The sequence below is a fragment of the Nematolebias whitei genome, chromosome 3 (genome assembly GCF_014905685.2).
Source record: "Nematolebias whitei isolate Nwh7 chromosome 3, NemWhi1, whole genome shotgun sequence".
In the NCBI taxonomy this organism is placed as follows: Eukaryota; Metazoa; Chordata; class Actinopteri; order Cyprinodontiformes; family Rivulidae; genus Nematolebias; species Nematolebias whitei.
The window spans coordinates 11,872,711-11,889,629 of NC_056500.1; the positions used below are offsets into that span (position 1 = coordinate 11,872,711).

The 16,919-nt window shown below is 38.1% G+C and overlaps 1 protein-coding gene across 1 annotated transcript; it reads right to left on the bottom strand.

Moving 5' to 3' along the window:
• Window positions 1-6,119: 6,119 nt before the first annotated feature.
• On the bottom strand, window positions 6,120-14,345 carry ak4 (adenylate kinase 4). The gene is made up of 5 exons (XM_037674528.1): window positions 13,935-14,345; window positions 11,813-11,932; window positions 8,156-8,328; window positions 6,687-6,805; window positions 6,120-6,313 (listed from the first exon to the last, which is right to left on the bottom strand). Exons 1-5 carry the CDS (start codon window positions 14,074-14,076, stop codon window positions 6,184-6,186), a joined length of 684 nt encoding a protein of 227 aa, XP_037530456.1. The 5' UTR covers window positions 14,077-14,345; the 3' UTR covers window positions 6,120-6,183.
• Window positions 14,346-16,919: the final 2,574 nt, after the last annotated feature.

A 16,919-nucleotide genomic window follows, 5' to 3' on the forward strand; every position in this document is an offset into this window, starting at 1 on the left:
CCCTGTGTCTGCCTCGTTCTGGGTCTCATATCATCTGGGTTCCTCGCTCAATCCTAACAGTAGCAATGGATATCTGTTCCAAAATGGAACAATCATCAATCACCTCCTCTACATGGATGACATGTATACCAAAAATAAACAAGACCTCAACCCACTGATCCACCTCACTTCATTATAACCCTGCTACAACACACTAAAGTAGCCCACATATAGATGATCTGTGCAGGGTCTTAGTGATGTTTCCAGGTGTCCCATCAGAAGTGATAGTGTGTATTAGGGATGTTTTGGTCAAAGTTTATGGAAGTTTTTAAACTATTATGGCTGATAATATTAACTCTGCCCATGAACCATATGTTTGGATTGGTAGAAAGCTGAATGAGGAGCTGGGTGAGACTGCAGCATGCAGCTGGCACTCCAAGGATGCCTCCAAGTCTGTGAGTTCTGCTGAACTGATACATGTATAAAAACAAGCTTCACACACTGCCTGTGGCAGATTCTTGTGACTGGGTTTGATGCATGTACTTCCTGTATATATGTGTAACTTGTCCTGAAAATCTGTCCTTGTGAGTAAAAACCAGTTAAAAATCTGCTCCTGTTGTCAAGTGTGGCTCCTTTTGAGTAAAGTGAGGATATTTTTCTCCAACAGAACTCATCAGATTGACTGTTCTGTTCATGTTTTTGTTTCATAGTGAGTTCAAACTTGCAGCTGCCAAACTGCTTTCCTCTGCAGTTTTCAGAAAAAGGTTTGAAAGCTCAATCATCCAGGTAGATAAATCACAACAAATGGAAATGGTTAAATCGTGTCCAGATGACATGATTTAACCATTTTTTGTGAGTTTTCAGAAACCTTTCAGTTGTGACAATTATTTAACTTGTCCTATCTTCCCTTTCTAAACTTTTCAAATCTTCTACCAAAGTTTATAATGGAAGGTTTGCTCCTTTGCAGTGAAAAGTGTTGCTAAAACATATTTTTCCAATAATTATATTTCAGTAACATTTACGCACAGCTCTGAAGTTCTTGGAAGCAACTTGTGCACTCTTTTTGTAAAGTAAATTCCTTTAAAATGTTACCTCTGATTGTCTCTTAAAGTGCTTTATGACACATGATACCTTTGTAACCTGAAACTGAATGTTTATCACCTTTTTACTGGTTTCTCGCATAAAGTTTAGAGTGGTGATTAATGATTTTCCACAGGACAGTTAAACAGAACTGAGGAATCTGCTGGATCAGCAGCTGGAACTGATTAAATATTTTGGATCTGTAAAGTACTTTTTGACCTCTTAAAGGAAAAGTGGCAGCTTTAACATCTTTAAAACTTTTATTAAACTATTATTAATACACTTATTAAACCCTAAAAAGGCCTAAATCCACTTCACACCTGCAGCTTTTGCTGCGCTTTAATTTCAGGGATTATCGAGCTTTAATTTGTGTGTTTCCGTGGATTGATGAAAGACCAGAGCGTCCTTAATGCTGGCGCAAAAGAATGTGTGTCACTGGCTTATGATCACAACAGGACCCGACCCAGCACCGAGCTGCTGCTTAGTTGTCCACGTGACGCTGGTGATGCGCAGTGACGCGGGGGCGCGCCATTGGCCAACAGGGGAGGATAGAGCCGTTCCTGGGAGATGAAGATGGTGCTTCTGATAAAACTGTTTGTACAAATACAAGTGGCCGCTTCTTTCAAGCTAAAATACAAACAATGATGTGGTTTTCTTACACCTCTAATATTTTGTCTCGCGGATTATGACATTTTAAAGAAGGTGGATTTATTCTCATGTTGTCTCCTGAAAAACATTGGATGTTTTATTTTTAAAACGCGCCAACAATCATTTAAAGATGATGTATTTATATTTTCATTTCAACCAACACAAGTGAGCTTAATGAAATTATTTAAGCAACTTGTGAATGATTTTACAACATAAATTATATTAAAAGATGATCATGCATATCCCATACCGCGTTTAAAAAAAAAACATCCCTTCTGACAAAAACATCCCAAATGATGTCATTCATAACGCGCGCGCGCATCTCAAACAGGCCCAGATTGCCAAGTTTGTGATTTTAAATGCATTCATCTCATATCTTCAGTTCAAACTAAATCCCACCATGTCACCTCAGAATAAATACTGACAAATGCGCAGCTGTCAGCCGAGCGCAGATGCGCTTTCCGGGTTTGTGGTCACGATTTCCAAGGGTACCCTGATCTTATGTAACATCCTGTCACAGCTCATGATGCTGTCCGCTTTGCCTGGTTTTTCAAAACAAATGAGGGAAACTAAAAATCATATAGCCTCTATGAGTAGAAACTAACAATCCAACAGATGACTTTACCTTTCAGAGCGCTTTCTAGCATTCTCCCAGGAGGAGCGCCGTCTTGCGCCGCGGTGAAGATGCGCTTGGAAAGCCGGTTGTGCGCGCGCACATTGACCTTTGGTTTGTCATTCGCTGCCAGTCAAAGGTCAAGATGTCAAATGTCCATTGAGACGCGCTGTCCTGCAAGGATTCCCCTTTAAATCCCTGTTAACATGTCGGTTTAAAACGCACAGAGGAAGCGCCGAGCTGTACGGCATCACCACGCACACGCAGCTAATCGCATATTGGCGTCGGATCAGCAAACCAGGTTGGTGGATCTATAAAAAATATGGATGCGCGTTAGTGAGGGCGCAACAGTGGTGAGGGTGTTGTGGATCTGTCCAGCTGCGTCTCGCTGCTTCCTGGTAGTCACTGGAAAACCTGAACTGGAGTTTAAAGATTGGATGAGCGACGCGTCCAAACCACAGATATGATCCCAACAAACATATCCCCAATCCTGATCCGCGTGGTCAGCTGTCACATGTTTTAGGGGTTACTCTGCTTCATATAAATTGAGAAGAACAAAAAAAAGAAAATAGTATTTAAAAAAACTGCTAGGTTGTGAAGAATATCAGTGGTTCATTCATTCATTGGTTAGGATACATATCCATCAGTTCATTTTATTTTATTTTTTATTATTACCTTTCTTACTGCATCCCTAGTGGGATACATTTTCCATTACATATATCTTAGATCCTTATAATGTTTCTTCTTTAAACTTTATATTTTTGCTGTCACCTCCACCCATTGACTAAATATAAGTTCAAGTTCCTCAGTATATTGTGGACTAGGTTTTCAGACTGCACCAACATGTACAGTGTACACGTTAACTTCACATAAAACAGACATGCACAATGAGACAATAGATTTATTGTTCTTGAAATGTGGTGCACCACACAATGCAGAAACGGTACATGAAAAGCTGCAGCATACGAGTGTATAAATCAAACACTTTAGCACCACAAAGATCCATTCCTCCTCCCAAATTAAACATGGCATCCATCACACCAGAATCCCCATGTGGATTAAACAACTCCCTCTTCTCTCTAACCAGTGCATGACAACTGGTTCCACGATGACAATAAAGTCAGCTAAAAATATACACGCCAAACATTTACAACTCTCACATCCCAGATGGCATAAAAATAATTTGGAAGAGAAAATACACATTTTCTGCTCCCTATAAATTTGTAGCCGTTTAAAAGGTTTGTACTGGAACAGATGTGACAATTTTAAAGAAAGTTACAAAACTGGAAGGCCTGTGTTATTACAGAACTGGGAAAATGTTTCAACCTTATCTTGCTCATTGGTTGGTCATATAGTGTGCAAAGTTATTACTTTCTAAACTGTTCTCTTTGGTGGATAACTGTTTTTATTGGGAACAAAAATAAGCTATAAAAAAAGTGAGCAGCTTGATAAGTTCACTCAGAAACCTTGATTTACACCATCAGTTATAATCATCTACAAAAATAATGTGAAAGTGTCAGAATCATAAAATTATCTTGTTCTTTTATTACAAAGCAAAGAAGCTGTGTAAGAAAAATAGCAGACTTTATAAACGAAAACATCCAGGTGGCATTGCTATTAAAGAAATGTAAAACTGAAGGCATCTACCATGGAGCGCTCCAAAGCAACAGCGGTGGTCTGCAGAACTCATCCAGCACTGACCCAGTGACATCATTCTGTAGCCCAACGTTAAAGCCAGCATCTCACTGTGCTGTGCACAAACGGCATTCACGAGTGTTTCCAAGATGTCTGGAAACATTTAAGGGTGGTCACATTATCCTTGTGGTTGTATGTCATATTCTTTTGCTAAGGTTGAATATTTCCTGAATAATGCTTGTTAACAGCATAATAACGTCTTAACCCCTCAGACAGAACTACAACACAGAGAATGGATGAATGCTAACGGCTCACAAAAAATAAATTGAAGGGAGAAGCAATGAATGAACAAACGTGTAAAGCTGAGTTGTTGATGTTTTTGTAAACCTAAAATGAAAAACTTCCAACATATTTTGGACTTTTTGAAAAACTGTGATTATTAGATTTAAGTCTTTATAACGTTTTAGGACCTGCAGTACCCTGTTCACAGGAGGTATCCTCTGAGTTTTCCTTATGACACCTGTGTTGATGCGTACAGGCCATAGTCTAATGCCTTGGTCGGAGTGCTTGCCCCCACTCAAGGCTCACCCCCCTGCCTCACCAGAGAAGTGAATAAAATAAAAAAGGTAAGGGTAGTGCCATTTTCCATGGTTGACTGAGCAACAACAGGTCTGTGATGCTGTCTGGGGGTGAACCCACACCACACTAATTAATAACCTACATTTTGTTTATTTACTCCAACTCGTTCAGTTATAATTGGTGTAGGGGCGCACGATATTATCGGCATGGTATCGGCTGATATTAGCGTTAAAGTTAAATATAGGCCATTCCATCAAAATAACTCACCGATATAAAAGGCGCTGTAAGACAACCCAGTGACAAGGATGGCTGCAGCGCCAGCACAACGTTATGATGTCACGCATGCGGTCGGCCGTTGAGTTTAGATTTGTGAATTTACAAATTTGCACTGTTCCGAGTGTTGTCATTGTGTTAGAGTAAATGTCATGAATAAATTTGACATTAAACATAATTCAAGTTGAAGTGTTACATTATTTTCAGTCCCCTTTTTGGCATCTGCATTTGGTAGCAGGACAAACTGACAAAGACCATGCAGAATAATGTGGTATTCTAATTCCACAACAGAGAAAGCTGCAGTATGTAGTCTCTGCAAGTAGGTCTAGGGAAAAAATATGGTATTGGTATCAGTTATCGGCCAAATAACTTTTAACACGTCGGCATATCGGATATCGACCAAAAATCCAATATTGTGCATCCCTAAATCGGTGCATAAATACACACAAACCGCAGGTTCTGTCTTGTATGGAGAACCCTGCATGCCAAAGTGGGTGTGATGCAGGCAAAAGGGGGGAAAAAAAATAGCGTGGCCAGCTGAGACTGATTTGCAAACCTCGCACATGAAAACAGACCATTATTTTCTAAATTTGTCCTCACAAATCATGTCTGCACTGCTCACTGGTTGCTTGGTGGCAAACGGATAGAATTCAGTGTAACTGCAACTGGAAAGTCATTTTCTTGCCATTTTTAATGGCCAACTAGTCTGCCAGTTGCAGTCAATTGAGATACTGGTTGAACATTAAAAAAAAAAAAAATCTCATTTCACACTACCTTTGAAGCTAATGCATATAGAATGACTGAGCTGGTAAAGAACTAAAAGTCAGTTCAGGAAATGTGCAACAGGTGTAAGAGATAACTGGATGCATATTGTTTAGTAAAGGACACACTGGTAAGTAGAAGTATATGACTCAAGACCTGAAAAGATAAAGTAATTCAATAATTCACGTTTGTTCCATTAAAACATACTTTACATGGCAACGTCTAAAAACAGTTTGGTCTTACATATCCCATATGATACCTTCTGTTTTTGGTTTCCACTGAAATATCAATAAAGCTATTGAAGAAATCCTGTTTTTCTCTTTAGATTTTTTTTTTGTTTTAGTTTCTTCAGTGTGTGTGCAATTCAACAAATAAAAATAAGAAAGATAAAAAATGTAAAAAATAAAAAAAACACAACAAAAATGGCTTGAACCATTAGATTGTTTCATTAAAAAATGCAGAATTTATCACAATCTTAAAGACAAAGTCTTAGAGAGATTTGCACAAAGCCATTTATCTGAAAAAAAAAAATAAATCAGCAAACTCTTGATTGGTCTCTTCCATCTTGGTCAGAAAAAAAAAAAAACACGTTTGTCTTCTCTGTATTTTTCCATTCAGGCCTGACTCAGGGTGTTTGTGTTCGGCAGTTCTCTGATGTGCATCTTGGTGCTGAAAAGAGAATTGATGTAAGGCCAAATCTTGTCGGTATCCGTGCCGGAAAACGAGTGCAGGATTCCTTGTGACCTGAGTGAAGAGGGATGAGAATAAAAGAAGTGGAAAAACAGGTTGTGGCTACACACGCACCACGTAAACTAAAGACTTCACTGTTCAGTTAACACACACAAAGCAGTGAGGGGAGGGAAGGGGGTGAGATGCATCAAATTGCAACAACTTGCTGTTCACTAAGAAATTTCAGCTTGCAGATGTAGGACACTCATCCTTATAGTTAAACTACGGCACTGCATAATTTTATTTTTTAAGTAAATTAATTAAATACACAGTAGATGAGGTCTGAGGGTTGAAAAATAACTGCTAACTCTCATCAGGTACTAATACCATTAGCTGGCTCCAGCAAGTACATCTAATACGACTACCAAAAAAAAAAGTATTTACTAACTTGTACAAGTCTATCACAGGCTTCGCCACTTCCTTGTAATGTCTCAGTCTTGCCATCAGAGCTTCTGGTTTGTCGTCGTCATGCTGAACCAGCGGCTCCCCCGTGACGTCATCTTTACCCTGAAGATCACATTCCAGCAATAAAGCATCGAAAAAGACTGTAATCTAAAAAAATACTTTCATCAAAATAAAATAATAATGGACAACAAAGCTCTAGTTGTGTACTGCATTTAAAAAAGGGGTATTTGAAATCATTATAATCCTCTATAGTCTTAATATTTTTTTCATGTATAACTTAAAATAAATGTTGTTACATTAGTTGTAGTTTTTTTTCTTTGACAAAAAATATACAAGAGTTGTGTGCACAGAAAAATAAATTTATTTTCCTATTCATTACAACTGAAACCATTGTTTTTATCTTTATTGTACTTTATAAGTCTGAGCTTAAGGCTTCAGGTTTCCTCATCGCAATAATGTAACTGGCTTATTCCTCTAAAGTTAGACATTTATTAAGTGCTTTAATAAGTTCAATATGGTGAGTACATTATGGTCACTATTTGGTTTATTCTAATGTCTGTGAAGCACTTTATAAAGATGTCCTTAAGTTATTTTATATATGCACTGAGTTGAAATATGAAAGATGAGATTAAATATTTGACATTTACGAGACAAAGAGGTGATATGAGCTGTGAGACAAACATAAAAAAGCATATTATGAGTTGAGATAGAAGAGCTGATGTGACTTGAGATAAAATATGAGACTGCACAAATAATGAGAAAAGACCTAAAAGTTGGGGAAACGAGACATGAGATGAAATACAATATATGAGACGGACATAAAGAGGTGAGGTATGAGCTGAGAAATGAGACACAAGGAGGTGAGACATGACATCTGATGTGAAATGATAAAATATATGAAGGTAAGGAGGTGAAATGTGAAGATGTGATGAAATACGAGAGTTGAGATATGAGATAAAAATGAAAGTGAAACATGAGATAGACATGATGAGGTGAGATTAAATTAACTGAGATTAGGCTATATATATCAGCTATTAGCATTGAAAAGTAGAAATATTAGATCAAATATGAGATGAGATACAAGGATACTAGTTGAGATATGGAATTAGATAAAAACTTTTAACTAAGTATCCCTATATGTCACTACTGTTAGTTAGTTGGTAAAGAAACAACAGTTTTTTTTTTTTGTCTCAGGCAAGTTTTTATGCTGCCGATTCAACACATTTAACCCTCCAGCTCCCCTTTGGTCAAAATGACCTGCAAGGCATTGGTTTTGAAAGTGAGGCCTTGTGGGCCATTTTACCCAAGAGCAGCAAGAGGGTTAAACACCTCCAGCTTGAAAACTACACAATGCCTCTGGAGAAAAAACAAAATGAACCTCAGAACCTCTGCATTGCTGAACTGAACATTTGAAAGGCTGCAGGTTTATAGGTATGTATAAATGTCTGACACCTGAACTCGAGGTGGGTTGAAGCTCATGTTGTAAACTCTACCACTGGTCGGATGGATCCAGCGGTCACTCAGTCTCTCTCTCAGAGTCTCGTAGGGGATGTTGAGGCTGATGGCTAAGTCCAGCTGATACAGGTTGTTCAGGGCCTGAGCCTGCGCCAGCGTGCGAGGGAAACCTGGGCACACAGAGGGAGAAATGAGAATCTGTGAGACAAAATTTACCAGGAAAAAACAACTTTTTTAAACAATAGCACGACCTATGGTTTTCCTGTTGACTGGATACAAAACTGAATGGAGCATTAATCAAATTTTGATTATTACATTGGTTTATTAGTTTCTGACAGTGCTGTTTTGTGTTGAAAAGTTGCTATCAGCAGCAAACATGGAAGAAACTTGGACTCACTGTTCCAGTGAAATCATTTATTATATACTGGTAATAAACACAATTATTGACTTTTGAATTAACTTAAAAATAAGAAAAATGTTTGGTAACACAGAATGACAGAAATACAAACGACACATGACTAGCAGGAAATGCTAGCTGTTCTGTAAATTTAAATGGGTAAATTATAAAATTAGCATGCAAGATCAAACATCCTGGTGCTTAATTGGTTTATTCAAACAATGTGTAACCTAGGCCTGTCACGATAACAAATTTTGCTGGGCGATTAATTGTCTCAGAAATTATCGCGATAAACGATAATACTGTTTGAAATTTGACAATAATTACTAATTATTGTCAAATTTAAGGGGAAATGTTAAATTTGTTTTGCATGCAGTACCTTTTTTCAACCACCGGATGGCAGTATAAGACTGTTTGACCCGAAGGATGGATAGTGAGAGAGCGAGCAGCGTGTCTCTTTAAGAAAAATGGGAGGGAGGCCCCTTGATGCGCCATCTCTCTTCAGTTCTCAAAATGGTGCTCGGTGTGGTTTGAGCTCTTTAGCATAGCATTTTTCACACAAAACTTTTAATAGAAAATCAGTAAACAAGTTCTCAGCTTCTTTTTGCAAAGACAAACTTTTTACACAAAGGCACAGGTTTCAACCATGAATTTTGGAGCTTCGACAGGATGGAAGTTTTTTTTCCCCAAGGTTGGTCTGTTAGCTTAGCTTCTCTGCTTATTAGTAGAAAGAGAGACATGATGAAACGATAAAGCCAATAAATGAAAATGAGGTCGATAATTTTTATTTATCATGCGATTAATTGATTTATTGTTTACTGTGACAGGCCTAGTGTAACCTGCTGGTATAAGCAGATAAGTGCTATGTGTTTTCATTGTATGTTCCCATACAATAGAGAAATTGGTTCCATGCATTTAACCTATCGCACCTGGGATACACAAAGGTGGAGCAGTGGGCGGCCATGTAGGCGCCCAGGGAGCAATTGCTCAGCAATTAGCAAATAGCAATTGCTATCTTGCTCAGAGACACCACGTCATGTGGGAATGGCTGGGAATCGAACTTGGGACTTTCGGGTCCCAAGACGGCTGTCCTGCCTCTACCTCATCTCGGCCCACATAATAATGTAAGGAAACCAAACATGGCTGATGGGAACCGATCAAATCAAAGTTCTCTCAGTTGCCTCATTTCACAGGCATCAGTTTGTTGGTTGAGGATTTTATTCTGCAGAAGTTCCGCAAATCAGAAAAAAACCTGATCTTCTTCTAACTCATCAGGCTCGTGCCGATGTGTCTGTGCCTAACCTGGATCTGTGTTCCCTATACTCAGGCACCTGTTTAATAATTAAGTGTTAATGTTTCAGACCTGCTAAACATAGTTTGTTTCATCAATGTTTGCAAAGTCTGAAAATATTTAACATAGGAAAAACCCCTATTTTGTTATCCACAAAACTCCCCAAGCCTTCAAAAAAAAAAAAAAAAAAAAAAAAAATTATATATATATATAAACTAAACATGTTACTGGTAAGTACTTCTCTATTACTGTTCAACAACCCTAACCACAGACGTTTCACCTCACCCAGCAATTACAAACATTTCATACCACCACTTTACCACACCAAATTGTGTAAGTACACAGAACCTTCACAGTGCCTTCTAGAGCGAATGAAATGTTTCATTCAAGTAGATGAGACTGGAATTACAGTTGGACAAGCACATCTGACTATTTATTGACCCATTCTGCTGTTTAGAAAGGAATGGCTGACGTAAACCATGACTGCACGTTCCTATAGCTTTAGAATGAACTTTGTGTTTGTTGTTCTCCCTAGGAGTGAGCTTGCTGTTCTGAGATGAGACTAAACATCATACCTGCAGAAATCCCCAAGGTTCACCAAAATGTTTTTGTCATTTGATATTTGCGACGTCACAAAAGAAACAGCTTTTAAAAAACTTATTACAAACCAAAAGATTTACGGTCTGGCATTTCTTGAAAGAATGCATATTTCCTGCCACCTTTCATGCCACAGATTTAAATTTAGATGCAGGTTTCAACCTCATTAATTAAATTATGCACCATCTGGTGCAACATTGTAAGATCTCACAAGATGTGTTAGCTCTCAGAGAATGTTCTGAGGCTGACTCTCAGCTACTGTCCGACCCAGACTTAGCTAAATATTTGTAAAAGTGACTGAGTTACAGCCTTTTTTGTGTTGGTTAGTTTTGATTAACTGTGGCATCTTTATTTGACTTGACCGTAAATGTTAATAAAAATGTAGATTTACAATCAATTCAATTGTCTGAGAGTTTTAATCAAATGGTTTATGAGATGTTTTGCAAATGCTATAAATAAACACAAAGAAAACGCTTTATTGCCTCTTCACCTCGTGTCTCAGGTTCGTTAAAGACGACCTGGATGTTCTGTGGATAGATGAAATAAACTTTGCCACATCAATGGAATAAAAAAGAAACAAAATCAAGACCAAACCCTTATAACTGGAGTTATTATTTTAGCTTAAATCCTTAAACACACACACACACACACACACACGAGTCTGCAGGTGCAGCAGTGTGACCCGAGAAGACTGAGTGAAGCAACAAGAACCCAAAGCACTCGAGTAAATCAACAGCTAACGAGTTGAAAGAGGAGAAAATATCTTACCATAACTATGTTAGATGTGGTTCAATGACTTGGAAAATGTTTGATTACCCAAAAAAATAAAAATCAAGGTCTGAACAAAATTTCCTAAAATTCCACATATATTTGTGTCTATGTGAGAAACATGTTTTTTGTTTGTTTGTTTGTTTGTTTGGTTTACAAGTACTTTTGGCACCAAATTTAAACATTGAACAAAGAAAACAGAAATATCCAGCGAGTACCAAATTACTTCGGTAAATGCGCTTTTATAATCTTATCATCTTTAAGTCATTCAGAATAATCCAAGTTTTATTGTTTTATAAACTTTGACCCACTCTGTATCAGAATAATGCATTCATCACTCAGACAGAAGTGTAAAAAATCACCAACATGAAGCCTGCCTGTATAAATGAGCTTTGTGAAGGGGTGGCATCTCCACTGGCCAATCAGATTCCAGGGTTGGCTGGCAGTTCTTTTTAATACCATGGCTTAGCATTTTAAAGAACATGTTTCATAACAACAATTCAAGAGAAGGAATTTATTAGTATAAATTCAGTTTATCAGGGTGTGTCAGTGGAATGCAGGAAATAAAGAGCACAGTAGCAAAAGCAGATATTTTTCTTACCGTCCAGCACCCAGCTGTGGCTGCTCATCTGTTCCACTTTGGGCAGTACCAGTTTGGTCATCACATGGTCAGGAACCAGCATGCCTTTCTCTACGTAGCTCTTCACCAGCAGCCCGGCCTCTGATACACAACAAGTAAATACAATTGTGGCAAAGATTCTGCTGCCTCATACTACAGATTAAACCTAGAACAAGACAGAGCAGCTCCTGCTGTATCACCATCACTATCCGAGGGGAGTTCCTGCAACTTAAAGCCTTTAGCCTTTAAATTTACTTTGGAAACAGAGGGGGTCCCTGTGGACAAATGTCCTTTCAGAATCACCAAAGGGTGTTACTTTCTCTAACAGTCACAACTTTTGCTGGTTTTTTTTCTTCTTCTTCTAAAAGCCAACTGTGCATTGTTTAAAGATTTGGGCTGAACTTCACTTTGCGGCTGTTCGGTTTTAAGTTTGGCACATGCTGAGAATTATCCAGGCGAGTACTCTGTAATGAGGAAGTTCAGAGGGATACAACCAACGGTTCCAGATGTTTTGAGGAAATTATGTTAAAGCAATAATACATTTTAAAAGCAAGAGAGGAATCTAGCAAAATCTTGTCTTTCCTCTCAGCCTGGCATGCGACAAGTTCACAGACAAACGTAGAAAGAACAGAAAAAAATCCCTCCAACTGGCTCGTTTTACAACTTCCTGCATCAGTGGCTTTGTTGCCACATTCACTCGAGGAAAACCATAGAGTTAAGACAACTAGAGTGCACTCCCTGACCCTCGGCTTGCATCTGCGACATTGTGGAGGAGAAAAAATGGCGTCCAAAAAGGGCAACAGCTCACAGCCGATAAAGCAACTATTTGATTAACAGCAAGCCCAAATGGATCTGACACAAATTATTTGTAATATTTTAACAATGAATAGAATCGATTATTACTGGGCAGCACGGTGGCACAACTGGTAGAGCTTTCTGCCACCATGCTAAAAAGGTGTTGCATAACAGCGCTGGAATAATGCATATTTATTATGATTTACTTTCATGTAGTTGACACTTAGAAAATGTTCACTGTATACCCGGTGATACTTTGGCTGAAACTTGTCTCTACTGATATTGGCTAACCATCTTAATAAGTCACGTTTGTGTAATAGAAACCTAAAAATAGTCAAATATATAATATTACTTTACACTGTAGATATTACATAAATCAGTTTGTTCTTCTTTTGGCTGCTCCCTTCTTCAGGGGGTCACCGCAGCGAACACAGTCGCACAAAGAATTGGCAATTATTTTTACGCCGGATGCCCTTGCCGATGCAACCACAGACCACCGAGCTACCACTCCCCTCTGTGTGGAGCAGAGAGCTGCCAACAAGGGTGTCAGGGGGAGCAGATGGTGGAGGTTAAGGGCCTTGCTCAAGGGCCAAGAGCGGGGCAAATGAGGGTGGAAGCAGGTGTGTTTCACCTATCCCACCCACCTTTTGATGTTGTAGGTACGGGGAGTTGAACCAGCGATCTTCCAATTACAGGCCCACCTTCTCTTACTGCACCACCACACTCTCCTGAATGTATTATTTATAATGTGTGCTAAATTGTATTATGACTCAGCATTACACTGTGCTTCCACAGAAGCTAATACCTGCAAGACAATTAAATAATTAACAGTGATTACATCGGCTTTACGGACCAGTTTTCATTTGAAACAGTTACATTATTAGCGTCAATCATGCTCGGGTCACATTCACATTGAGGTCAAATAAGATCAAATCTGCTTACTTTAGAAATGAGATGCATTCCTTTTTCTCTTTTAGCCTATTCTAATATTATATTAAGATCATCGTTAATATTTGTAATACTACAATTCTTACATAATCAGCCCTTCCTGTTGGCTGTTAGGCCTACATCTAATGCGAAGTCCAGATGTTTGCCCTTTCTGGTTATGGCTCCCGTCCCCACTCCAGTGAATCACAAGTCACGTGACCCACGCTCCCTCTGCTCGTTTTATTTAACTCTTGAGCGAAACGCAACAATCGTGAAGCGTGAAGAAGAGAAAACGACTTGCAGCCTTCAGGCTCTTCCTGTTGACGCTGCGGGGGCTCGTCGTGTGGCTTTCTGTTTCTATCAACAGATCGTTTTCTCTTACCTGTTTTGGCTGCTATGCCCTCGTGTACAAAGTGCCCGCTGGACAAGTACTGCAGGCCAAAAGTCTGCGCGATCCTCTTGGATATTGTGCCTTTCCCCGATCCTGGTGGACCCATGACAACAGCACGGAATAACTTTGCCATGTCTTCTTCCAAACAACAACAATCTAACGCCAATGATGCTCAGATGTAGATGATCCTGCTCGTGTGCGAGTTCAGTTCCGACCTGCACACATGGAGGGTGCTTAAAGAAAACAAACCAACTCGTGAAAACTCTTGAGGTTTTTGCGTGCCACTGGAGTCTGGGGGTGTTTTTACGCACGGCCCCTCTCTCTGCAAGCGCGCATATGGGTTCTTCTCCTCCTCAGACCCGAATGAGGTCAAAACGCCTTTTATTTTCCTTCCCTCTTAGCTCTGCTGAGGATGTGCGTCGTCACTGCGTCTTTAAGAAAGCGAGCTTTTCCTCCGCGAATGAGTGACGAAGAAACCACAACGCCCTGTTTTACTGCGCGCATCACCCAGAAAAAATGCGGACGTCGCGGGGGAGGATGGCTCTTGTAGTTTTTACGTGGTGGATTTTGTAGGCAGATGGAAAAACTCGGAGCGGCTCCTGTAAAAAGATTATTGTAAAATATTTTTTTTAATCTTCAGCTCTTTCATGAGCTGAAGATTAAAAAAATAATAATTCTTAATGATTATAGCCCATAAGAAAATTGTTTTGAATTTGAAATTGGTTGGCTTTTTTAACAGAATTATTATATGCAAATTAAAGCAAAAAATATAAAAAGGCAAAAAGTAGCTAAAAGGTTAATATCAGCAAAACAGTGGCTATAAATTTAAATTGCCAAAAGATGTTGCTGGAAACTTAAAAAAAAGCAAAATGCAAAACTTATCAAAACCATAAAACTGAAACGAGAACATCTAAAAGCTAAAAGACAATCTGCTAAACCGTATAGCTAAAGGTTAAATTAGCAAGACATTATCTTAAAGTTTAAATTAGCATAATAAATAAAAAAAATAAAGCAAGTATGCTGAATTAGGTTTCAGAGAACAATTTTTATCAAGGAATAGGAAAGACCTCTCTGGAATTTCAAATACTATTTTTTGTAAATAACGTTAAATATCCATCCATCTATCCATCATCTTTATCCCATCTTCTTTTTCAGGTCATGGGAGTCACCGGTGTCCATGTCCAGCTATCACTGGCAAGTCAGTCATTCACATAATGTTAAGCAATTTAAAAATATCTAAATATATATATATATATATATATATATATATATATATATATATATATATATATATATATATATATATATATTGTATGTATGTAAGTGTGTAAATGTATTTGAACCAGAAAAATCCCATTTAGATAATAATTTTTACAAGGGAGGCCAAAGGGAGACCATGGCCAAGACAGGCGGCAGAAACACAGATACAATGTTACACAGTTAAAATAGAATCAACATTCAAAAAACAAAATAAAAACAAAACAATTAAGTGAAAGTAGTGCATGTTAATGACTCAGCCTGAATTAGTCTCAGTTTAGCTTTGAAAAGTCCTCAGTGAGTTTTCCAGTGCCTCTGTAATTCCATGCACAAGGCGCAAAGTGACAAAACATTGTTTTTATCCATCTCAGTGCAGGTCAATGGAACAGAGAATACAATTCAGTGGTTTATAGTTTGTGATGAATCTTGGAGAAATGTGGAAAATAATGTCAATAATAGACATAGGTAGAAGAGTTCATATGTAGAAGATCTCCATCCATCACAGGTAAAATCACTGCTGCAACAAACTTCTTTTATCTAAATAAAAGACAAACACAATTTATTTTGAAAATTAAATAAAAAAACTAGTTTAGTTTTCTTCCCATGTTTGTCCACATGTGGCTTGAAAGTGAGTGACTACAAACAGTTAAGTATTGAGCCAGATGTTTTGATATATCAATTGTTAAAACAGCCCAAAGTACAAGGTTCAAGTAAAAAAAAAAGTATAAACAGAAAAACAGTAAAAGGATGCTGACTCGGCATTCACTTTAAAAGTTATTAAAATCATTATATGAAAAACATCTCTAGCTGAAATGTTTTCATTTAGAAGCAACATTTTAAAGTAAAAAAGGGGATATTACAGATGTTATAAAGTTTTTTTGTTTGTTTGTTTGTTTTTTTGAAGGTTTGAGAAATATTAACTTTGGAGAAAAAAAAATATGTGTATTGGATAAGTCAGTCTAACTGCTAATCTGAACAGCCAAGACCAAAGTAAACTACTGCAGTCCCAAAACAGCTTAAGTCTCAAAATTACAGTGGCTCCTGCAAAAAATGGTTTTATTTTCATACCAACATAAACTCCTTGTAATACAGTTATGGTTGTTTGCCGACATATATGGCAACAGCAGCTAAATGTATCACTTCCTGTGCAGCCTGGGGTCAAAACCAGCAAAGATTGTACACAAAATACCTTTGACTGCTAATACAGAATTAACTGCAATGTAAAGGCTTAGATAAAATCAATTACATGAAAAACATTTTTGAAATTAAAGCTGTAGATATCAAAAATCCCCTTTGGCTGGTTGCACTCAGACTAGACTTTAGCTCATCTGCCATGTCAAACATGAACCCTGTTTCTCTAAACTGAGGCCTTCTTTACACTATTTTTTTCAATCACTCTTTGCATTTGTCTTTTCTAAAAACGTTCCCTGCAAACACAACGCTGTTTTTAAAATGTCTTCATAGAAACACTGAAAATGATCCAAAATGCCGTCGTAGCTGTGCCAGGCCTGTATGTGGTGTTGCTGCTAGGAATGTACAAGAAAAACAGGAAACAAGGTGGAGCATGCACATACTGTACAATGGTAAACTTTAGACAGACAGACAGACAGACAGACAGACAGACAGACAGACAGACAGACAGACAGACAGACAGACAGACAGACAGACAGACAGATAGATAGATAGATAGATAGATAGATAGATAGATAGATAGATAGA